The 25855-nt window shown below is 38.7% G+C and overlaps 1 protein-coding gene and 1 long non-coding RNA gene across 8 annotated transcripts; one reads left to right on the forward strand and one right to left on the reverse strand.

Annotated features, from left to right (window-relative positions):
• The first annotated feature begins 16 nt into the window (after positions 1-16).
• LOC140581920 (uncharacterized) lies at positions 17-14345 on the forward strand. 2 transcript variants are annotated; one of them, XR_011984965.1, is made up of 4 exons: positions 17-73; positions 10525-10712; positions 10886-10984; positions 14161-14345. It is a non-coding gene; the product is annotated as an uncharacterized lncRNA (long non-coding RNA). The 2 variants fall into 2 exon arrangements; XR_011984966.1 differs by lacking the exon at positions 14161-14345 and adding an exon at positions 13950-14139.
• Positions 3431-25376, reverse strand: LOC111842650 (protein shisa-7-like). 6 transcript variants are annotated; one of them, XM_072705774.1, is made up of 7 exons: positions 25047-25376; positions 23798-24159; positions 15668-17976; positions 10498-10652; positions 10181-10246; positions 7401-7589; positions 3431-7204 (listed from the first exon to the last, which is right to left on the reverse strand). In XM_072705774.1, the coding sequence occupies exons 3-7, from the start codon at positions 16360-16362 to the stop codon at positions 6357-6359; spliced, it is 1953 nt and encodes a 650-aa protein (XP_072561875.1). In that variant the 5' UTR covers positions 16363-17976; positions 23798-24159; positions 25047-25376; the 3' UTR covers positions 3431-6356. The 6 variants fall into 6 exon arrangements, with proteins under 6 accessions (XP_072561875.1, XP_072561876.1, XP_023665269.2 ...); XM_072705775.1 differs by having other exon boundaries at positions 24830-25376; XM_023809501.2 differs by lacking the exon at positions 25047-25376 and having other exon boundaries at positions 15668-16468; positions 17637-17976; positions 23798-24821.
• Between the last annotated feature and the right edge of the window lie 479 nt (positions 25377-25855).

The following is a 25855-nucleotide window of genomic DNA, read 5'->3' on the forward strand; positions in this document are numbered from 1 at the left end:
TCTTTAGAATAGTTCCGGGTGCTATTCTAGTTCCATCAAATTATGGCGTTCAACAAGCTTCTCTACGGAATGGGTAAACTACTGGACAGATTTATAAGACACAAAATAGAACTTTATTTTTGTAAAACTCAAGTAATTAAAGAATATAATGATATAAGATGACAGTTTTGTATAAGGAATAATTCATCTTTATTGCTACTTATAGTGAAAAAGCTCATATCCTAAAAATAAGGCACCAATTCTTTTTACAGCTGTCTATACAGAAACCTCTTATGTTTCGCTATTAATTCATTTTGCTCGCCATGCAGTTTGATCACAGTTTGTTGAAATTCCTGTCATACTGCACTGTTTGTAGATGTATTTTCTATTTATATTGCATTTTGTTTTCCGGTCTTATTTACAAATATCATCGTTAAACAGGAGTGAATTCTAGACAATTATTTTTAATTTTTAGAGTTTTTCTGGTACGTTAGCCAGACTAAGTATATTACGTGGACAATTATTATTGTGCATTCGTAGAGGAACAACATATCTAGATAAAATGACTACGTTTCAGGGACTTTTGAGGCCATTTTATTACATTCAAACTCCCCATCAGACCCGCAATCCTTTGACGCTGCCCCTCAAAATGGCGGATGCCCTTGAAGAGGCACGTTTCCAGCCGGAAATAGCATAATTACCGTATTTCCTGTGTGTGTGGCTGTATGTCTTGCGTTATTGCTAGAAACGTGCTGACAATGATGGTCATGTGAATGGTTCTGTTACAATATCCTTATTGTTATACAGAATAATTTATACCTGAATTGTAACATCGCAAACAGTCATCCGTCGAGTAACATACTTAAACTACACAATGATTCAAGGAGTGTTAACTGTGTGTCAGGTGTCAAACATTATAGTACCTTCACCCACCTCCGAAAACCTTCTATAGGTCAGGGTCGTGGGGGCGGTGACCTGGATAATATCCGAAAATGATAAATTTGTCAATTTGTCAGTAAATTACGTTATAAACAGTAAAGTACGTCATAAACATTTTACGAGTAATAAACTAAAAAATACGCGTCTTCATCCCGTGTTAACGTTTCTGTATCTTTATATGGATATTAAAGCTGAACGCTTCCCCGGCTACTTTCCAAATTGTATTCCTCACGAGTCCTTGGTTATATTAAGGTGCAACGGTTGTCGACATAATAGTGTAATGTTCACTGGGAATTGTATGAAATTTCCAGCTGCCAGCCGTGAGCCATCGCCAATGAAACATCACAGTACTCATTTATTTACTTACTGTACAATATGCAACATGAAATTGGCCTTGGACAAGGGCGTAACTTTGGCTGGAACATTAGGGGGGTTGAGGTCTCCACCCATTACGGGGGAAACATGATTACGAGGGGGGTTTGTATTAGCTGTTTTGATGTATTGGGTGGGGCTACAACCCCCCATCCCCCCCGTAATTTACGCCCATGGTCTTGGAATATATTATTTAATTACCAAGTTAAACATTAATTTATTGATGAGTTATTTCTCTTTATTTTAGTTTGACAGTATTTTGGCATGTATTCGCTTTATTTTTTTATATTTTACCAATAATTTATCATTTCAACATTTATCAGATCGCCCTTATCTAAGCGAGAAGTTTTTAACTGGAAAATGTGTAAATGACTGAAAAAGTTACCCGATTGGCGTCACTGCATTGCCATTGACGGGACTCGCACAAAGTCCGATTTGAGTAACCTGTCCAACAGCAATTACATATCTATTGAGTGTGGGAGACGACCAGAAATCCAAGAGGGTTATAGATGATCTTTTTGATTAGTTTGTGCCTACGCAAATGTAACTAAATTAAGTGTGACGTCATAGGGGACTATATAAAATTTTGTATATTGGTAGGTAAGTTTTTTTCCAGATTTACTTTGCTCATTTTCTATTCCAACGTTACAGAGGTAGCATCTATATTTTTCTGGAGTATACCCTTTAACATTGGAATTGAACAGCGATCATGAGCGATGCAATATACAGGTATTGCTTTCACATTTTAAATGCATCCGCTGACAGAAGTCTGACAATTTTCATAACAGGTAAAGTCTACTGTTAATAGCCCAATGAACTACGCAGAAGTTTTTTGAAAAACTGTCCAAGGTGCATCTAAGACATCCTATATGGAGAGAAAAAAAACAATTTATGCAGATGGAAAATAAAGCTCCTTTGGATGAAAATTTCCTCTGAACAAGATTTCTTCAAACTGCTGAGACTAATGGGATGAGTGGGCTCTGCTCTAAATAGGCAGTCAAAGTACCTACCCATGAAAAATCATGAATCTCCATCAGCACATAAAACATGGCTTTTCTAAATGTACAGCCTGTGTATGCTGAAAAGGGCTTTGTTGATCCATCGTAGAGTGTTTCATGGTTACCTTCTTATGTATGTTCCTAGGGCTAACCAATGAAAATCGGAGTATTACGACACTGTGGAAGAAATATAAAGGGGAATACAGGAAGTTGTAGGTGTTCTTGTAATGAACTGGTTATTTCTTTGCCGTTGGAGTGTTCAGTGTTACGTGGAACTTCACTTTTGGGAAGGCCTTATACAGTACTGTATGTGATGTCATGTTGATTTAAGTGCCTTTGAGAAAATTATAATAGTTAATAATCTCTGCTTCTCAGTTTGGAATGGAGTTGATTACAACCCAAAACAATAATAATAATAATAATAATAATAATAATAATAATAATTATTATTATTATTATTATTATTATTATTATTATCCTAAGAAAAACAATAATGGCCCATAGCACTATGTGCTTTGGACCCTTAAAAAATGTAGGTTTCTTCAATATATCTTATTGGGAGAACTAACTTACTGATGATCTTTGACTGTGATGACAATTTGCATCTTGCTTTTAGTAAAATAGCTTATTTTTCTCTGTGTTCTATAATGTTTGCATGCCCAGGTGCTTGGCAGCTAGCTAACCATGAACCCCCAGAGGCATTTTTTCTCCCTTTGAGGGGTAGTGTGTGGCTTAGCATGTTATGTTCCTATGATCATAAGGTCACCAGTTCCAATCATAGGACTGGCAGATTAATACCACATTTGGGCCCCTGAGCAAGGCCCTTAACCCCCAATTGCTCAAGGGGTGATACACAGGCTGACCCTGTGCTGTGATCCCCAAGATTGCTTTTACCAGTCTATGTGTCTCATGGAGAGCAAAATGGGGCAGCCAAAAAGAGAATTCCCCCATGGGAATGAATAAAAGTATCTCTATTTTGGTTCTTCTTCTCTCTTGTTTTTTGCATTCATTCTTTCCCTCTTCATAATTAAGTACATATGTTAAATTCTTAAGAATAGGTTAAGTATAGGTTTCCCTATAATTACTGTAGTATTGATGCAATCTATCATTTTAAAGTGCTCGTTTCATTAAAAAAACATGACTTGAGTTGTACTTTTTTATTAACTTAATTTTTTTCACAAATGTGAGATTTTCTCATAGTAATCAAGGAAGAGTTGCATGCATGGAAAATAAGGATTTTCACTTAATCTTCTGGACAAGAATGTTGGGTTGCCTGTTGGTAAATCAATTACTGTACTGTCTCCCGTTGTGTTTCCCTAAAGCTAGGAATAAAACCAACAACAAATACTCTTCTCTAGAAAATGAATCATTTGACAGATCCTCCTGCCCCCCCTTCCAGCTCAATCCACAAACACATGCGCTCGCACACACTCTAACGCACTCACACATTTTCAAATAGTACATTTACAAGTGCACAGCACAGCTACAATTTAACTAAATTACAAAGCACTATTACAAACCATTTACTCAAAGTTTAAATAGAGTGAAAACATCTTGGAATCTATTAATTCAACTTTAAGTAACATTATAAAATGATTAAAACCATATCTGAATGTATTTGCAATAATTAAAAAAATAACTGATAATTAAAAAAAATACTGAAGGTTTTTTGATTGTATCTCATTCTCCCTCTCTTTCTCACATGCACACACACAATTAAACATGTTAGCTTCATGACCTTATCCTTCAGTGTAATATCCACATTCTTTTCTTGCTCTTTCTTTCAGTTTGTGCATTGCTTCCAGTAACATAATGATTTAAAATTAAAAATTCAAAAGTTCAGACACATTAAAAACCCACAAAGGAGAATGCAAAGAACAATAATAACAATCAGCAATCAAGAAGTATGAAAGTATTGATTAAATACTATAATGACAGATGTACCACAGAGTGAATAAACATTGTCTGACTGAACACTCAGTTCATATAATGTTGAATAGTTATGTTCCTTCAAATGTAGGAAAGTGGAAAAACCTACAGACACTGCTAATGTAAACACACTGTAACCCAATTTTATCCCCTTCAGCCAATCACAAACGAGATGTGAGGAAAGTATTCAATCAAATCAACAGCTAGACAGATTTAATTAACACATGGCCTCATACCATAAAATGAAATACTTTCAAATGATTTAGCAGAATATAATTCACAAAACATACCATGCTGACATTGGTTTTGTAAATGTTATTGGATTTGTGTCATGCTACAGGTTTTCTGCAGCACGTCACACTAGATAGTAGAAGCCTTGTGTTTCATACATTTTCTAACTTTTACACCTAGATTCATTACTGTGTTTTATATGCTAAACATTGCACATTGACTCAAAATTATTCTAAGCTTTAAATAGATTACAGATTAGAATACAGATTTTAGATACAGAAACAATTTCTAAAATAGCCCTTAATGTAATTGTCCATAATATCATTTTTTCAAATATATTAAATTAATGAAATGAGTTAGAGCTAACAACTGCAGTTCATAAAAATCATAAATGCAGATAATAGTTCTGACCATTTTGCTCAAAATGTAATCAGACCTAAATGACATGCAGCCCAACACAACTTGTGAGGCTGACTTGTTAGTATCAGATACATACAATACAAATATTGCTGAAAACTGACACAAACGAATCAATGTGCCTTTATTACACAACACCAAAAAAATATTTGTCAAATGATTTTTTTTTCTCAAGTGCTGATTGTCAGGAGAGCTTTCATTTCACGTTGATTCATGGTCAGTAGTGATAAGCTGAATCTCCTGCTTCTCCATGATTACAGTTTACATATTGCAGCCGTGGCAAATATGACTGGACAAAACAGCACGCTACATTTGACACACTTCCTGATAATGACATGGAGGAATTGCCTCTCACCAGTGTGCAAATGGATTGTAAGCATTCCCTACCTGCCATTGCAGTCTATGCTTCCGAGCACCAAAGATCATTTACAGATTAGAATAGTGGAACCAAATACTGACTGTGTTTTTTACCCAGAATATAAGACTCAGCAGTGCCATGGACAGTAAAGTTGCTCTCTGTGAGCAATGCTTAAGTCCCATTACTCAGTCTTCTTGCTCATGCCGGAACTATTTTGTTTGCTAGCTGTTAGTGGTGGCTAAGTAGCCTTGTAAAATCACTCTTCTTTTGTGAAAGTTGCTTTGGTTTGTAATGGTTGACCAGTGTGTAAGTGGCTCCATTACACTGATAAATAGCCCATGTACTGGTGGGCATGCCAGGGAGTGTGTCAACAGAATAATGAAGTGGTTCACTACAAACTGGCCAAATTTGGGAGAAAATCAAGGAAATTTTCTTAAGTATTCTTATAAGTATTCTTATAAGTCATTCTATGTTTGAACAGGCAGATATATTTTACTGTCATTGCAAACATACAATCCAGTAAACGCAGCTTTTAATAACCATTATAGCATTATGATATAACTATGTTCCTCTTTTGTCCAGTCATTCCATCACAGGAGAACATGTGACTTCACAGGGGAAGCAGTGTGCGCCCCCCTATGTGTGTTATGGACCAACACGCACAGCCATAGCAGAAGCGAATGCATGGAGACTTAACAGAGGAAATCTACTTGCCCACTTTTGTAAAGGCTACTCTGTGCCCACCCTCTTTCCTTCAAAATATGGCTGAAATTTTTTTGTTTGTTTTTTGTTTTTTTGAAAATTATCACTGTAAAGTGTATTGAAGTTCAAATCACTGCCTCTCCTGTTCCGAAGTAACTTCCTATTTATTTATCGTCTTTATCTTTGTCTTTTCTGTTTTGACGCTCAATTGCAGGAAACCTTGATTTAAAAATTGACCTGACATTTCAAGAGTTTGAAAAAGTATTTTTTATAACACTTCCTGTCTTTATAATAGCCATCCTTAAAACCCTATATGCTGCACTTAGCTGCCAGTCTTCCTGTTCCCATTTCCTCTGTCCATCACCTGCTCCTTTCTCACATGAACACCAAAGTCTATCCCCAGCCTGTCCTGCTCCTCGTCGCCTTTTCCCCTACACTGTCACTTCATTCTTGCTCCCTGTCCTCAAGCCCTGATTCCCAATTGCCGCTACACCCACACCCCCCCCACCAGGAATAAAGTGTAACTGCTCGATGGTGTTCTGCCTCTTGGCTGCAAAAGCTAATCTTCTGGCATTGTGGCCCCCTAGTGTTCCTGTGCCCCCTCCAGGTAACTCCCCCCAGCCCACGGCCCCTCCCGTGTGGGTAGGCATTGGTGCGCTGCGCTCCTGCTCCCTGCCGGAGGTGGGGTGGGAGTTCATTTTGATCATGTGATGTCGGTCAAGCGAGGGGGTAGCACAAACATTTTGTTGGGATTGCGCTTTCTGGCTGGGGGTAAGCCGTGGCAGCGTGGGGACCATCCCCCCAAACTCTCCAGTACCCACTCCTCCACTAACTCTTTCCCCCAACTGATCAGGGGACACAAGGAGCCTTTCGTGTGACTTCCGGAGGGTTTGTGAGTTCGAGCTTTTTGCTGCTGCCACAGCTTTATAATACTGGTGCTGTTGGTTTTTAGTTAGTCTGGACAATGTAGTATTGCCATCTCCCAGATTAAGCAGCTGGTCCTGAGACATCACTCTTCGCGGAGGCTTGGACAGTGTGTCAAAGTTGGGGTTGTACTGTGACTGAGGCGGCTGTAAAGGATAAGGGTTTGGTGTTGGAGATGGCCCCGGTGGCACGTGAATTCTCGGGCGTGACGTGTGCAGAGGGAGCGTGCCCCTGGCCCCCAGTGTATAGTCCCCACCCCAGTGGAGGTGGTGCTGAGATGAGTGAAAGGAAGGAGGAGCATTGTTTGGCCGCCGTTTGGTGGTATAATATCCAGAGTAGTCATCCAGATCCTTTTCTGTTTTCATTTTGGAAAAAGAGAAGCAATTCAAGGTGAGAAACATTTTCCAGAAGTAGGACATCATCTGCATCTCGTTCTGACATATTCATGACATATTCATATTCACTACAACTCTTACCAGGAAGTTCTACATATTTCCCAAATCAACTCAAATATCTCCTGGAGACCCAATCCATTTTCCAGGATCACTTACCCAGCCTCTTCAGCGAGCTGTACCTATTCATCTCAGATTTGGTGCTTGTCTCATAGGATGGGGGCAGCTGGGCCAGGTTGTGAAAAGAGTGCGAGAGAGAGGGGTGGGGGGCAGAGGCATTGCTGTGTTTGCTGGAGAGCAGTGTTCCAGTGGAGGCAAGCGTGGTGTTGTTCATATGCGGTGGGCGCTCTGCGAAAACAGGAAATATCTATTTAATAATCAGAATGTAACCCATAGTCAAAATATGAACATGATCCACAGAAAGTTTGTGGTCTATAAAGAATGTATCCTGGTGAAATGTCTGAGTTATCACGCATGATCTGGAGGTGTTTAGGTACAGCCTCCTATCAGGCTGATAGTTTGGAAATAAAATACAGAGTTTGGTGTATAATAGTTCTGACATTTTCCTTTGTGAACAAAAATTTTTACTGATTGCTTTCAAGATTTTTTTCTGTCTATCTAAAATCATGTGACCTTTTTAATAGTAAAATTTCATCACATCTTCATAACTTTCTTTTAGTGAGCATGATATTATGGCACTCGGATTGTGGCAGTTAACGATGTAGGAAAGCAGGACAATAAAATGATATAAAATGTGACCTAACTGGAAGTTAATAAGTGCAAAAACAGGAAGTTCACATTAAGTGTACTAACTTGTTTTGAATGCTTTAAATACCATCTTTAATCAACCTTTGCTAAAAATAATCTCAAACATAAGTAAGACCCGTTAGAATCTTATAGACCTGAATCATATCCCCCCTTAGTCTCCTTTGCTCAAGGCTGAACAGATTCAGGTTAGCGGAACTGAATCTGTTCAGCCTTGAGCAAAGGAGACTAAGGGGGGATATGATTCAGGTCTATAAGATTCTAACGGGTCTGGATGCTGTTCAGCCAAATGACTATTTCAATATTAGTCTAAATACTAGAACTCGTGGCCATAAGTGGAAATTAGCGGGAGAATATTTTAAAACAAATTTGAGGAAGCACTTCTTTACACAGCGTGTAGTTAGAGTATGGAATAGTCTTCCTGCTAGTGTAGCGGAAGCTAAAACCATGGGTTCCTTTAAATCAGAGCTAGATAAGATTTTAACAACTCTGAGCTATTAGTTAAGTTCTCCCCAAACGAGCTTGATGGGCCGAATAGCCTCCTCTCGTTTGTAAATTTCTTATGTTCTTATGTTCTAAGATTTACTATTTTAACTCATGAAATGATGGGAACTAATTTGTTAAACTTTGTTAAACTTGACTGAAGTGCAATAAATATCTAGCAGTTGAACTTTGCATTACAGATACTCCTCAAGGTTACAGTTAGCCGTGATGCAATGACACATGCAGGTGAGCTTTTCAAGCAAATAAACCATTGCCTGAAAAGTAAGGATTGTCAAGGTCAAATCAGCCCCAAATAAATATCAGTGAATCAGAAAGCCACTACTTTAACCTTTACTAACATCCAGTCCTGTAGAACTGGCATCTGTCATGATGATACCTGGGTCTGACTTAAGTTCTTTCAGCTAAATTCATGAATTGAAAACTTTCCTTCATGAATCAATGCCTGTGTCTGTAAGCCAGTAAATATGTTTTACAGTTTCAAAGTTTTGTGCTTCAGTAAAAACTACTCCTGAGCTGAGGCAATGACCATCTTCTCCAGAGCGGTCCTAGATGTTATCTCACATTCTGCAGGATTCGACCAGAGGACAAGGCCCAAGACCAGACAAAAGCAATACCTAGAATAGTCATATTAATTGAATAATTCTAATTCCTTGCAGTATGAATTGCCAAGAGTCTGTGCCATATGATTAGCTGTCATATGAAATTATGATTAAAACTAGAGAAAAGTCCAAAAGAAAAGGACTGTTTGACTGTAATCACATTTAAGACAAAGACTTGTCATAACAGCCACTACAGTGTGGCCCAAAAAGAGATGCATGTCCAGCATTCATTTGTGAACAAAGTTTTTCAGAATTACATTTTTTTGTTATTAGTTTGACGTGGTAGTCAACCTGAACTGTCACAGAATTGTTTATGTCTATAAAGGGAAAGTTGAAGTGAAAGGTACAGCAGAGTCTGTAGCCATAGCTATTATTAAAATGATGTTTAAAATGTGATTAAAAAAAAAGTTCAGTTAAAATCAATTTTAAATTTGTATGAATTATAAAGTTCTTTCTATTTGCACACATGCTTCCAGGGTAATTCTTTCTTCACTTTGTTTTAGTATTGTAATTTAGGTCTATTGTATCTCTAGATTTGTAATCTCTATTACAAATCTGTTCTCTGAACAGAAACAATAGATTTATCTTTTACCCAGTTTGGAAAACTTGTAAGGTATAAAGTGATTAATGAAGTTTTGCAAATATTATCCTCCTCCAATTTGAATAATAAACACTGTGCTACTTTTGCAAAAAGAAAAAAAAAACAGATAAATTACAGGTTAATGGAAGTATTACAATACAGTACAAATACTTTGGATAGTGTCTGTGAAAAGTAGTACAGTATAAATAATGTCATCTTTAGTCTGACATGCATTTGATCAGCACATAAATTCCACTAAAACTGAAAGCAAACCTGATATAATAAGTAGCTTATGTATTATATAAACTACGTATAATGCTACAGAAACTGTATTAAACTTGGTTAAAATGCCACGCAGAAGCGCAACATAGCTTGATACTTAGGACCTGTGTGTCATAGACAATTGCACCACACGCACACTGCCAGCCATTTCAGCGCAAAGACAAACAAATTCAATTCTACAGGCATACTATCTGCATGGATTTCCTTACCGATTGTAGCATTGTGTTTGGGACTGGAATCAGACAGGTAGATGAAATTGTGGTGCAAATTCCCAACTGCAAGACAGAGCATAGCTGTCATGTGTTGTCATCTCCTGTGAGTTTTTGTGGGTGCCTGAGTATTAGCTTCCTGGAGTACATGAAGCTCTGTAATGGTATATATGGTATAAACATGAACTGTTTATCTCCTTTGTTCTGTCCTCTTTCCAATCTCCTTTTACATCGACCTGCTTTTAATCTCTCTCTTTGAGATATATATGTGATCATCCAACGTTCCATCACGTCCACCATGCTTAACTGTCACTCACTTCGGTTCTCTTTGCCCTGAGGTACAGGTGTATACAGGTTTTTGGGGGGTCGTCCCAGGGTCCCCTCGTTCCCCCCAGGACCTAGAGCAACACTGTTGTTCCGCTCTGCTTGCTGTACTGGACTAGACTGGTGACGCAAGATGTCTACCAGAGCCCTGAGGGAGACATGAAAAAGAGGGAAAAGAAACATAACATCACAACGTAACTCTGTGCAGGTGTGTGTGTAACCCGGGGATGCCAGACCAGTAGGGGAGCACTAGGAGGGTTGCAATAGTAATGCATGCCATCTTGGTGCATTGGTAATGGAGTAATTATAATAATAATAGATACTTTATTGATCCCCGTGGGGAATTTCTCTTTTATGCCTCCCCCAACTTGCTCTCTGTAGGTGAGAACAAGCTGACTGTGAAGGGCAGCCACATATAGCAGCACCCAGGGAGCTATGGGTTAAGGGCCTTGCTGAAGGAGCCTCAGATATACAGTATATGTATGTATATGCATATATAGCATATATGTATGTATGTATGTATGTGTGCTTGTGTGTGTGTTTATCTATGCAGACAGTGGCCTGCAAAAGTATTCAACCCCCTTGAAAGTCATGACAATTGTATGAAATATATATACACAGTTTTCTCAAACCATATTTATTTTGGAAATTCTTTTGCTCCAGTATATTTTTAAATGGCAGAATAGGTCAGTGCTTTGGAAGCTCCAGGTTTACATAAATGACAAATTAATCACAAATGACACAAAGGTGACAGTTAATAGACCATAATTAAACATAATTAGGTACTACTTAGTCCTGATGTTTCTCTCTGGATATAAAAGTAGCCTTTGGAAGGGCCATTGTTTTTGTTGGACGATCACTGCAAAAATTAAGACAAAGGAACATTCTGCTGATATCAGATAAACAATATCATTGAAATGCACAAGGCAGGAAATGACTACAAAAATATTGAGGAGTTTGGATGCCCCATTAAGCACTGTTGAATCCATCATCTGCAAGTGGAAGGTTCATCACAGCACTCAGTTACTAGAACGGGCCATCCCTCAAAACCAAGCATAAGACCAAGATGTCGACTGGTGAGAGAGGCTACTAAAAATCCAACTTTCACTCTCAGAAGGCTGCAGTGCTCATTGGCTGAAACTGGAGTGCTCCATGAAACAGGCCACAATGGGAGGGTAGCCAGAAGCCATTCTTTAAGAATATCCACATAAACGCACATATGGCATTTACTACAAAGCATGAGAAAGACCCAGTTTTTGGCCAACTTCAAAGATGTGTGGTGTAAAACTAACACGGCCCATGCCTCAAGAAACACCATACCTACAGTGAAATATGGTGGCAGTATCATGCTATGGGGATACTGTGCTGGGACTGGGAATCTTGTCAGAGTTGAAGGGACAATGGTTGGACACAAATACCAGACAATATTGCAAGAGAACTTGTTGCAGTCCAGAAGATTCTTTTTTCAACTTGAAAATGACCCTAAGCATAAGGCCAAAGTGACACTGGGATGGCTCAAAAACAAAAAGGTGAATGTTCTAAAATTATGATGACCTTCGAGGGGGTTTGCAAACTACTGTATATTGTTTATCGTTATTTGCGTCATGTACTGGTAAACAGTTATGTTGTTCTGTGTTGTAACGTTAACATTACAGGCTTGTGTCAATTGTTGTTATTACAACAAATCTGATCGCACATAAATGAATGTGTTGTAAAGGTAAACTGCTGATTGATTTATTTTATCCTAGTATGTGCTGCTTTCATTTTGCTGAAGAGACTGTCTTGTTTCTTTTTGCATTCCTCTCTTGATGCCTGTGATGATGTCAGACTCTTTAAATTGCTCTGTCCCAAGTTCATTATTGGTGCCCAGTCAGTGTTGCCTCTGTCATACATAGTGGATGGTTTGCCTAACGTGAAAGGATAAGAATGGCCTTTAGGACATGCTGTTTTTGTTTTGTTTTGTTTTAAAACCAAAGTTGTTTATGTCAGCTTACTTGTTCTAATTTAAATGGCAAATTGCTTGTATTCACATTTGGTTACATCAGGCACCACAACCATAAACAGAATGGGGATCATGAAATGCAGTAGCGTTAGCATGCTAACAAATGTAAGCCAATGTTTATCAACTAATGAATCCCAGTACTGTTATCTATGGAAATGAACACAGTAATATGGAGGGTGTTTAGTGACAATAGTCAATAAATTAATATGTCATTTAAATTGTCATTTAAATATTTTAAAAGCAAATTAATTGTTATTTAAATTGTTATATTGTTGTTTAAATTACGATTTAAATTATACCAATAATCATTAAAATTCTGTCAAAGTCACTCACCACACTCAGTGGGCAGACTTTAAACAAAACTTAATCTAAATGGTTACATTGCAAACTAAGTCACAACAGATCGATCTTGCCTAGTCGATTTAATTCCCATTTATGACAGCATTTGTCTGTTCTGTTATGGTGCTGTATAATATCCTAACTTCCCAAAATCGTCAGTAAGCTCTCCTAGGATAACAGATAAGCTGTCCTAACTTTCACTGACCACCGCGTAGTGTGACATATAGTTAAACTTATTTAATCCGTATGACTGCTCTTTTATTGTTTTTGCACAACCAATAAAATACTATTAAGTTTTTTAATAATCTTTGGAATCATAAAGGATCCTTTATCTTTGTCACGAACACTGTTGTTGTTGCAATTGACAACTGGGGGCCTGCATCACGGAGCAGGGGGGTATTCCAAGAAAGTAGCTAAAGAAACCCAGACTTTCCCGAAAAAGTCAGACTCAAACTAACGCCATCTCTAAATTTAGTCTCATGTCTTTCCACTAACACAGTAGACTGTGACTAAACAAAATAATATCTTCCTGTTCATATTATTTTAACAGATTTCTTTTTTCAATTTCAGTCATTGCATTTCATGCTTGACCTTTGTAATATTGGTACGCTTTTATTTTAATTATTTTAGAATGAATTGGAATGCTGCGACGTGATTTTTATAGGCTTTATTATATTTATTACACGACAAGAGGAGTGAGAGCGGAACGGAATGAACTTTTGGGAATCTGTTCCCACACGTCGGACGTTCTTTGAGACAACGCTTAACTAAGCAATACAGTTAACCTGGTCCGGAGCAGACTTGTTCACTCACCTAAGTTACCATGGTAGCTCAGCGGGGATTCATTTAATACATGTTGATGGAACGGAACTCCCACTTAAATGAGCCAGACTTATTGAAATAAGTCAGACTTTCCCTTAATCCTGCTTTGTGGAATACCCTCCAACCCTGATGAACGCGACAAATCAGCATAGACTGTATACACACAGAAGGGTACTTTTTGGTCTAGTTCACACTTGGTTTTAAAATGCATCTTGGGTGGGGTACCCAGCTAATTTTGTCATAAGTATTTATGCCAATACAGTGCCTTTGCTTCACTTTTAGCTCAGAGAAGAATTTTGTTAAATCGAAAGTTGGAAAACCCGCTGTCACGTCCCGACCACGCCCCCGATGGATGGAGTGCACTCCCTAATCTGCAGAATCTTGTCCACCTGTACCTGTGGCTTTAAAAGGAGTCACCTCGCTCTCCTCGGCGTGAGGTATTGTTGATTTCCATGCGACTTACTGAGCGTTTCTCTCTTTGTCTTCTCTGCAGCCCTAGCCCAGTCCTCCCGTATTGGTCCCGTTACTCCCCGCTTCCCCGACTCCCACCTGTGTCCGCCCGTCCCATGTCCTGTGTACCCCCTCGGCTTGACTTCACCGGCTTCTCCGACCCCTTGCTCCGTGCCCCGATTACGTCTTCAGATCGCCCCCTCCGATAATAAAAGTTCTTCCACGGAAGTCTCATTCTCCCATGTGCTATGTGCCCGGTAACACCCGCCTAAGGCCTCCCACTGGTTCAAGGACTCATTACTTTTTCTCAAACTGGGAAACTTAGGAAGTTCCCAAAAAAGTATTTCAATATACCATCCAAGTCTAGACTAATAACTTTAAAACTGTTGCACTGTTGCAATACATTTGGTTTCTCTGATCTGGTGGAATAACCACTGTACGCATGCACTGACTGCAACGATCTGCATCAAAGAAATGTAGTAGGAACACAAGCTGCCATGCTCACGATCGTCCCCAGCCTGAAATCGCAAGAGGAAATATTAATTCACCTTTACATTACAAAAGATTTGTGGTCAAATGCATCCCAGACCACCTCTGCAACTGGTTTGAATGAATAGATCACAATGTGTGTTGGTGGTCATTTACACTTGTATTTAGTGCTGTTCAACTGTGATCTGATTAAGCAAGCCGCATTTTACAACCAAGTGCAAGCAGGGTCTAAAAGTACCTCTCCTGAGACTTTAATGGGCACATCCATTATGGCCAGATCTAGAGATGAAATGGCATGAAAATCACAATTATAGTGACCAAAATTATCACAGTTATCAGTATTATTGCGGTATTGTTAAAATTTGCTGAAATGTTCAAAATGTACTAATACACAAACTGAAATTATTTCACCTAGTTTTATCTTGAACACCATAAATAAAATTAGCAGCAGTATGCACTTTTTGTTTGCATGAACATTAAAATAATAACATAGCCAATACCTTATGTAAACACATGAAAACCATATCAAATGCACATTGACATTAAATGCCTGTGGAGAGCTGTCACTCCCAAAGGTCACTGCCTTCCACCATGTTCTGACATGAAACAAATGCATGTTGCATGCTGCGCCTGGGCACCTACATATGGAAGACTGTTGCTAACTTTGGTTGATGCTGAACAGCATTAAATGTGAGCTTTTTAAAGCATAGTAATCAGCCATGGTTGTAATGATAATTAAAATTTGAAATAATATTACTAACAATCTGAAATTTCACCGTGGTTGACTGTGAAACAGATAAGCATTTCATCCCTAGCCACATCTTCCCACTCTTAGATATGCATTGTAACTGCTTGATTGTCATTTAGTAATCACTATATACAATTAATTTTGCCATTATATAAGCTTTTAAATTATTCTTCTAATTATTAGTATAACATAGCTTTGTGGTAGCTTAACAATAGGAAAAAGCAATATAAACCAGAAACAATTTCATACTAGTAAAGAGCCATAAAGAACATAAAGCCATAAAGAACTCTCTTTGTTGCTTATTAGTTCTCACCTTGGCACGTTTATATCCCTGTGCCTGGGCCGACGGGACACCTTGTGGAAGGCCACCTTAATGCCCACCGCCACCACCACCGTGAAGGAAATCACACCTCCTATGACGTACATGGTGTTGTTGTTCTGCTGCTGGAGTGGATCAAAGTTTGGGTCAGATCGTTGGCCTGGTGCTGGGGTTGCAGGTGGTTGTGTGTTGGCCCACACAGGAGAGTCGTAGTTCTTGCAGGACTCCTGGTCCAAGCGGCTGCTCTGGTGCTCACAGCAGAAGCGGTAGTGGCAGGTCCCACAGCAATATATGTATGTGCCTTTGGTGCAATTGAAGGTCAGATCATATTGGCCCATCACATCATAGTAACCTTTGCAAACGTCCACATCCACAAGTCCTTTTTTTGGTGGAGCCACCTGGGCAGCCCCAAGTGGCGGCTTTAGAGCATCAGCTGTCATGTTCCTGGGGAGCATGATTTGCGGCAAAGGTTTTGGTGGAATCTCAGATATTTTCATGGCCAGCTCCGAATTGCCAGCAGACTTCATTGTTTGCTTGTTACCATGGCTGGTAAAAAGTACAAAAGTTGCACTGCTTGGACTCCCATTTGCTGCCTGATGCTCAGTGGAGCTCGTCACCATAGCAATGACAGGAGAAAACATCAAAAAAAGAACAAAAGAACACATCCTGTGACAGGCAATTGATTTCATTTTTGTAAATCAAAGTTCAAGGTGTCCAGTGTTCTAGATGTTGACTTTATGCTGTGCAGCTCTCTCCACTCAGTCTGTTAGCTATACCATCACCTGCAAAAAGAGACTGAAGAAACATCAGCCCACACTGTAAAGTGCTGAGAAAACACTTATCTAATAAACAGGGAAATGTGGGAGTGCATGTAAACATCAAGTGGAAGGGCTGGGATCTGAGAACTGCTGTTTTGTCCCAAGCCCTATACTTTTTGATAACTTCTTATTCATTGTGCTCAGCTGTTTTTTTACCTAATGATCCAGGCAGTGTGCTCAGAATCTCCAAGGTCTGAAATTTTTGAATGGTACACAGAAACAACACAACTACATCTCATGAAATTGTAGCACTATTCAGATTTTATGAGGAATATGTCCTTGTCCTTTTCAGCTACAAGCAGTAGGTGATCTATAACAGTAAAGTGTTTTTCTTCAGTTTATTTGTTTGTTTATTCATTCATTCCTTTGTTTGTTTACATTCAGTGTGGATCTGTTAATATAAGTATACTGTGTAAACATTTGGTTACGTAGATTTAAACCTACATTTTCACATTATAAAGCTGTACGAGGCAACGCAACTTTAAAATGACTCTACCGATTTAGAAAATGATATGTCTGACAAATCTGGCTTTTAGTCAATATTGATCAATAAGCATGAGAAAATTGAAACCGCATGAACCTTTACAAATAAGCAATGAAGAAACTAATACTTTACCTCCTGGGACTACTCTTGCTCAGCTCCACAAAAACGACACAAAAATCCATCAAAAGATCTAAGAAAAAGCCTTTTTAAAAACTTTGTACTTTCAGCTGTAAACTTGGTCTTATCTCTGTCTGTTTTTTATTTGGCAGTAATGTCTTTTATTTTTGGCACTTAAATGTTCTTTAGCAATTTGACCTTCTGCAAAATCACACTAAAATAGAAAAATAGTACTTTCTTATGAGGTGTAAACAATTTATTGGCAGTTGCAGGAGTCACTTTTTTTTGTAAACTTTGAAGATGGTTATGGCACTTTAACTGTAAGTGTTGCTAAGCAGTAAAATATGAAATGTAAGTAACTGTTTAATAACGATGGCTTTCTATACAGCTACCTTTTCTTTACTGGCCAGTGTTTCTCTTTAAGAAATTCAGAGGGAACCTGTTTAGTAAGTACAGGTAACTATGGCAACCCAGCATGGTGGGCTTCATCATCACATCGAGTGCTAGGGTACAGCAGCAGGGAATATTATGGAATTCAAGTCACCTTAAGTATTTAAAGTTCAGTGATAACTCCTTTATGAAAAATGCCTGCTCCTTTGCTTTCTCACAGATTTCAGTTTCTCCTGATTAAAATAAAGTTAAAAATGGAAAATGCAAAATGAGGTATAGTTGTCCAGGATACCAGAATACAGTAAAATTCCAGTTGCTTCCAAGCAAAAAATAATTAATGAATTGATTATATTTTTTTATGAAACAAGCCTGATAACAAATCCTGAAATTAAATGTTTGCAGAAGAATGTTTCTTTGTCGGGCACATCTCTCCTTTCAGTTCTTTCCATTTTTATCCACTCAGTCACTCAGATGAAAAAAGTAAGTCCTTGGTCCTAGGAAACAAAAATTAAAAACATTACAAGAAATTACTCAAAATGCAGCTTAGAAATTTTGTACACATTCCAAGTACAGTATTTGTTTTATTATTTCAATGATATATTGTAAGGTGTAAGCAATACAGAAAGTATGAGTTTGATATTTATTGTCTGATTTATATTTATGACATACATCAGAGCAGGGGTATCAGAAGCATTTTGAATGTGGGGGGGACACACTGGCATAAAACTAATATTTTATGTTAAATGTGTGGGGGGGGGGGTCCAAATGAATAATTATGAAATGTTTAATGTAGATTTAATGGCGATGACGCCCATGCATCAGAGAATTAATGAAATAATATTTATCTTGCATATAAATAATAGGATACGGATATTACAACTAAGAAGCTGACTTAAACATGTTTTGCTGAGACATACGTTTAGTATTTTTGAACTTAACCTGGTCACTGAACTGAACAGTATTTTACTTCTTCACAGTTATAGTGAGGTTTGCCAGACAATGACAGATATTTCTCTTCATGCTGTGTCTCAGTTTCTGCATTCAAAATAGCACCAAGTTCATTTAAGACTGTGTACTCTTTCAGTCCTTAATCCATCAGGCATTTCTTCATTTGATGCTATGGATAGACTCTAATGAAATCACTTGGAAGAAGCACACATTATTTTATTATTTTATCTCTATTCCAAAGCTAACTCATAAAGTCTAACTCTCAAAAAGTCCTTACTGGACCCCCCTGGCTTAATTTTTATAGTAATGGAATGCTGCTATCTTTATTCGGACATGACAACCACTGGACACACTTGTCCCTGAGACCTTGCTGCACTATTTCAGTCTTCTTGCTATACTTCTCACACGTATGGGACATAGTAATCAACAGAGGGTTATGAACTTCCTCCACCATCTGTTTCTACACAAAGTGCAGCTATGGAAGAGGTACTGCAGCATGTTCTTTGTGGCAGGAATACATGCATTTGGATTGCTATGCATTATAACAGATTACTCACTTAGCTTGCCTTAAGCATTGAAATTCTGGTGCCAAGTGTACATCATGCTTGTCCTCATTCTTGCTGGACTACCGTCTGTTGTATTTGTAGGTGTCGACTTAAAGCTAATAACATAAAACCAGGGTTCAACTTGCTTGAGCGCCTATTTTGCTAGTGTCACATCTTGTTAAGCTGTGTCATTTGGATCCAGAGTACTTCTGATTAGATTTAATTTAATAGTTTATTCATAGGTAGTGGCTCAGAGCTTCTGTGTGCTGGTCAGGATTGAGCCTTCATCACTTCTGACGTGACGGAAGGTCAGATGCCGTCACTGGTGATACCAGGCATCCATATGAAAGTGTTTATTACGTTCTGCACTTGGCAAGGCTCTAAAGGCATCTAGGGTGAATCATTTCCACTAAGTCTGGCCTCACACTGAGAGGAGTGACAGGTTTCCATGTTATAATGAGTCCTTCTCGTTTATTCTGGAGCTCTCATTGTGAGAAGTATGACTTTGCCAGTAGAGATGTGGCCAGATTTTCTATGCTGTACTTCAAGGTTTTTCAGTTCAGGTCCTGCAGACCCACTGTTTTTGCTGCATGCATTTTAGGTGGGACATTCTTAACATTCTAAAATAAATTTTGGTGACTAAAATGAATAATGTTTCTTTAAATTATGGTCAGCTGCTTATTTAATGCCAATTATTTAGTTGCTTCTTCTAATTATTAGTTTCATTTAATAACAGTTAAGTACCTGAAGGATGTTACATTATTAAGCTACAAAGTATTCAGTACAAAGAAAATAAATTCAATTAACTTATTTGGTACAATTTTTTCTGGAAAAAAAAAATATAAATGCATGATATTTCCCATAAAGAGAAGGTAGTCCCAATTCTTAAATGATCTGAGTTTTCCAGTAATAGTTTAATCAAGATTAATTAATGAGAACTTAGAACATAAGAACATAAGAAATTTACTAACGAGAGGGGGCCAATCAGCCCATCAAGCTTGTTTGGGGAGAATTCAACTTAACAGCTTAAAGCTGTCATAATATTAGCTCTGATTTAAAGGAACCCAAGCTGGTTAGTTTGCACTACACCAACAGGAAGACAAATTTCCAGCTATGGCCATGAGTTCTTGTATTTTAACTAATATTGAAGGTTGAACAGTATCCAGACCTGTTACAATCTTATATACATGGATCACGTTCCCCCTTAATTTCCTTTGCTTGAGGCTGAACAGATTCAGCTCTGCTAACCTCTCCTCATAAGACATTCCTCTAAGACCTGGAATCATTCTTGCAGCCCTATGTTGAACCCATTCAAAGGTAGCAATGTCTTTTTCATAGTAGGAGTAAAACCTACAAACCCAGGTGAATGAAGTGATCTTTCATTCAGTTATTAGGCCTGAATGCACCCTTTTACCTAATAATTCCACAATTTATAAATGAGAAATATTCAATTCAATACAATTTTATTTATATAGCGCATTATCACAACATTACATTGTCTCAATGCGCTTTACATTTCTGCCTCGTAAGGACCCCCCATTGAGTAAGCCAAAGGCAACGGTGGCAAGGAAAAACTCCCTAAGAGGGAGAAACCTTGGGAGGAACCAGACCCAAAGGGGGAGCCCATCCTCCAGGGGCCGGCAGATGAGTCAAACAAACAAGATGAAATGACTAAGCTAATACAGGGGTTGAAATATATGTTTCAATGCAGCGGCCGACCGGTGCAGGCACGTGGTGCTTGATGCACGATGGCAGGATTAATAGAGGCACAGCCGCAGGGAAGGATGGCGAGGCATCGTGTTGAGCCAAGGGCAGGCAGGTTGGAGGGTAGTTGCCGGTGGTGGAGGTAATTGTCTTGTAGGCAGCAGAGGCATAAATTCAATATATCTACACTTATAAATTCAAAATATCTACACTTGTGCAAACTTTAACAGTAATTCCACTCTTCCTTCAAATAAATGAAGAACCTTCTAGAGTTGGATTGCTGTTTCACATTAATCATCCCAGCTTACCCAAAGACATCACCAGCTTTAACATATTAAGTATACATGTGCAAAAGAAACCCTGTGGTTTTCAAAATGTGCAGGTTTCTCCAAAACCCATTAATCTTAGTAATGGATTGTCTACCTTGCTGAAGGTTGTGGGTTCCAACCCATTTTTAATTGTGTCCTTGTAAAACTGGTTCCCCTGAATTCCATTGCCACAAAGGACATTTTGCTGTCCTCTATTGTTTTCAACCTTTTCCATAGTCCATAGTCCACAAAATCTCACTATGTGTTTCCTGGCACTGTGTTTTACATAATATCCATGTGGAATGTCAGAGATTTTGCATTGACACATCTGAAGAGCATACATCATGTTTTAAAGACTGCCATTCAGTGTTATATAACAGGGGTGAGAAGGCAGGCCAGTCATGCATCCTTCCAAGGAAATCTGCCAAAATCTGGCTCTAGCATCTAAACAGCAGAATACTCTGCTCCCGGGTAGTAGATCTTGGCAGTAGATCATCCCAACTGTCCAAGTTAAGTTCTATAATTTTTATGTATCTCCTTTAAATCCACACAAATCATCCTTGTCTGTGTTTTTTTATCATTGGGAAGCAGCTGTACACAACTCATATTCAGTATCACTACAGGCCCCCCCTCCCCCACCCCCCCAAGATGTGAACTTCATCGTTCACAATGACCTCTTGGGTCTGTTTGATGTGTCGTTGGTTAACAGTAACCAAAGACACTACTGCATGTAAGAAGTATCAGAATCACATGATCACTGTTCACTCCTGGGCTTTTTTTATTCACAACACTCCTCAGTTGTGGTTCCTTGGCAAGATTATTGTTGCTGGATGTGTCATGACCGATGCGTTAGCCTTTGAAGCCATTTTGAAACTCGCAGGAGTTGCTGTGTTTTGTTGGGACCCAGCATTATAAAATCATCTATTATGACAGAAGCCACTTGAGGTGCTCTGCATTGCTGAGCTCATGCACAGATTCACATACCAGGCCAGTACTCTGCTGTTTCTGGCCCTAGGCTTTTTCTTTAATTATTTCAGTCCTTCATCTCATCTAGGTTATGCTTCAATAATCCGTTTTCCCCACCTTCTGATTCAGACACTATTTAATGTCAGTCAGCAACTTATCAAAAAAGTCCATGCCTTGGGGCTTTAAATTTACAGGTTTCAATGATCCCGTTGCTGTATGTCTCATAAAAAGTTCTCCAAATCCTCTGTAGTTTCAGCTATCAGTACAAATCCTTTTACCTTGTAGATGTATGCCTGTTCACTTTTGTATAGCACAGTGTTGTGTTTCACTGCAGTTTATATATCTTTCTCATTCAAAGATGCACCATTGTTTTCTTGTTGATTGACTGGATAAAATTTTGCAAAACAGTGCTGTGTTATAATGGGAAAAGTATTATACATAAGTGGGACACACATGAAAATATTTCATTTATCTTAGCATGTTTCTGGCACTTATGGTGTGGCTTTAAAAAATGGCACCTACTGTGTCACTCACTGTTTGCACTACATAGAATTGGTCCCCCCCCCCCCCCCCCCCGTCTGTGCGTGGGTGGTAGCAGCTCTCTTGGAATAGCAATGCAGCACTGAGAAAGAATCATCCATTTTTCCGATCACTGTTTCCCTCTAAAACACATTTTTCTTGTTCTGTCAAGTTTCACCATTTCATCGTCTCTTGAAAACCATTCCCTTTACCTCATAATATAACGCCCTATCATCTTTATCCATCTCACCACCTCTCTGATTCCTTCTCCATTTCCATCCAGTTGTCTTTAAGAAGCAGAACTGAAAATCCTTATAAATAATCCAAATTAGCGTTGGTGGTTAAGGGATTGCAAAGGTTGGGTACTCTTGTTACACTATGCCTGTCAACTGTATTTCTTAGGTTCTGCAGAAAAAAATATGATTTTTTAAGCTCTGACTACAAAGATAGCTTCTAACAAAATAATAATCCTGCACTGAAAGTGCCCATAACTCCATACTGTGAGATAGGAGCAAGGAACATTTTTAATAAAGAAGAGGCCACAAAAAAAAAATTGAGTAAAAAAAATATTAGGTTAGGAGTGGGATGGAAAAAACACAGAAGCAGGACGAAGATCTATGATATCTTGCATAAATTTGCAAATCCCAGATATCTGAGATACAACAGCATTAATCACAAAATATTATACAGATGCAATTGGTAATAAACAATCGACAGGGTTTGCGTCCTTTATAGCAGTATGTAAATGGACAGGTCATTGCGTCTTATTAATGTGGATGAAATTACTGAAAAATTATCATTTTTTATACATTTGCATGTGGTTGGACGTAGTGGTGTAATTTCGTCGTGGTAATGCATCATAACGGTGCATTAAGTGTTCTGCATTAGTGCATTTGTTGTTAAATCATAGCCTTGTTCATTAATAGTCAATAAGGCATTACATGTCAGTGTGTCTACAGTGGACATTCAGTACAATCATGAACCTTCGGGAAATCAATCAAGCACTCATAATAGAGATACCCAAAAGGATTTTCTAAGTAAAATTTTCTGTCTGTAGTAACCTGATCGTTTACGGAAACAAAGAATTAGATTTATTTAAAAAAAAACCGCATATGGCGTTTAAGCAGTATATTAGCTGTGTATAAATATGAGTATCCATGTACAATCAAGTTAACGTCAGATGTGTACAACTGTGGTAGCACCCGTTTTCATTTTCTGCGGTATCGTGGGGAAATAAAAATGTTATTCTCTATAACAGAAATAGATTTCATTTCGTTTCATTGTGTCGCAGCAAAGAACCCAAGAATGTAAAAGTGAGGTCTTACCTGGATGTTGCCTTCTGTATTCTTTGTGTGAATTATAGATGGTGAACGCACATTTCTCAGTATTAAGAATAACACTAATAACAAAATTGTATAATTAATCTTTAAGATTTTCCGTGGTCAATCGTGAAACGCACCGTGCTGTCAAATATGGTTTGACAGAACGCAGCAACGTTCCCACTCCATGCTATATGCGCCTCAGTCTCACTCTTTCACATCCTCAAAAAAAAAAAAAAAAAAAAAAAAAACACCGAAAACATTAATACGGCTCTTATTCATTTTTAATTCCATATTTCTGCTTCACACAAGCATTCTTTTCTCTTCGCTGAGTCGGGTCACTGACGCTGGTAACTACCTTGCCTACGCTGAAAGAAGAAAAAAATAAAAGAGCATTTTTAGTATAGAAGTAAAAGTGGATATATGCGAAAATAATTTGTCTTTAATGTCTGTTTTTGGATTATGTTAACGATTTACCACTTGACGTTTACATTACTATAGTAATTTAAACACGCCCGCATTTGTGGGGTATATCGTGTAAAGAAATAATGGTATACGGAGCGATCGATATCATCTGTTTTATTAAAACGGGATGAAATTATTTTTCTAGAGTGAAATTCTGCATAAGAATTTACAGTATCTTAAAGTGCCTTCTTGATTTATCGTCCCTCCACACATGTCAGCGTTCTCTGTCAAATTATATAAAGAATAGTGCGATTGCTGTCTCCTGACGGTCCGCTTCGTGCATTACTCGTTAGTTGATTGGCCTTCACTGTTACCAGCACCATAATTTTAACTGCAAAGACAGGACTAGCCAACTAAAACGGGCTTTTATTGCTACTTAGAACATTTCTGTGGAGACATTCGTTTAAGGGGGAAATATGGAACAGTGATTAATTCAGACATAAAGACACACTGATACAGTAACACACATGCGCATATATCTCACTTCATGTGCAGGCTGTATCAAGAAAACGCCTTATATCAGGATTAAATATCAGGAGACGCAATACTTCACGTTTTGTTTCTATAACTTACCTGACGGACCTTTAATTTCATTTGCTTTAAAATGCAAAACGAATCCTAAAGTATGAACACTTGGTTAAAACCTTAAAAATTGTATAAACGATTCACAAACGGTTGCCATGGTAACTAATCCGTCAGTGCTAATTGTGAAAAGGATGAAAACTCTAAATGTATACACAGTGTTTCGTTTCTCACTGTATTCGCCGTTTTTTTTACACTATAAACATACCTCAGCGTTTTCCTGAAATGCAAAGAATTAGTATTTATTGTCTCATTATTCCTTTTTCCTCTTGTCATCGCACGTAAAACACGGACCAGGGAAACAGGCGGACGAAAGCAGGAATGGGGTTAAATAAAAGGATTTAATCGGAGAACGAAGGGGCATAACAGGGAAAACAACAACACGGAACTAAACGACTACACTACAATGACAGAACTAGGGAAACAAACTCTGACGTGGACTTAAATACATCGAACTAATACAGACAATTGAAAACAGTCGTGAAACACTGGGAATCGACATGAGGTTAACGATGGGGGCGTGGCACAGGTGGATCAGCACGATCGGGGTGTGACAGAACCCCCCCCCCAAAGGCGCGCATACCGGGCGTGCCCCAGGGGAGCGGCAGAACCTGGGACACAGGACCTGGAAAACAAAAAGCAAAAAAAAATTCAACCAGACACAGGGCACAAGACAGACACACAGAACAGACATAAAGACAGGAACTCAGACAACAAACGACAAACCACAGGAAAAGCCAACAAGCACAGGGGCAACAACACAGGAGACACAGGGGGAACACCAACGGGAGGAACAAAGGGGCCAGAAGCGAACGAAGGAGAAACAGGAGGACAAGGAGCAGACACAGGGGACACAAAAGGACCGAAAGGCACAGAGGGACCGGGGACAAACACAGGAGGCACAAAGGCAGGGGGCACAGAGGAGAAGGGCAGGGGGAAATGGGGAGCCGCAGGGAACCCAGGCAGGCGAGGGGCGGAAGCCGCAGGGGCAGCAGGCGACCGCGAGGCCGAAGCCGA

The sequence above is a fragment of the Paramormyrops kingsleyae genome, chromosome 23 (genome assembly GCF_048594095.1).
Source record: "Paramormyrops kingsleyae isolate MSU_618 chromosome 23, PKINGS_0.4, whole genome shotgun sequence".
Lineage (NCBI taxonomy): Eukaryota > Metazoa > Chordata > Actinopteri > Osteoglossiformes > Mormyridae > Paramormyrops > Paramormyrops kingsleyae.

Bases quoted from the DNA above. Each gene is read 5' to 3' on its own strand.
- LOC111842650 (XM_072705774.1), bottom strand. From the start codon at position 16,362: ATGAAATCAATTGCCTGTCACAGGATGTGTTCTTTTGTTCTTTTTTTG. The intron at 7,590-10,180 runs GTAAGGAAATCC...CTGTTTTCGCAG, and splicing joins CAAACACAATGCTACAATCG to AGCGCCCACCGCATATGAAC. The intron at 7,205-7,400 runs GTAAGTGATCCT...AAATGAAAACAG, and splicing joins CAGCTCGCTGAAGAGGCTGG to AAAAGGATCTGGATGACTAC.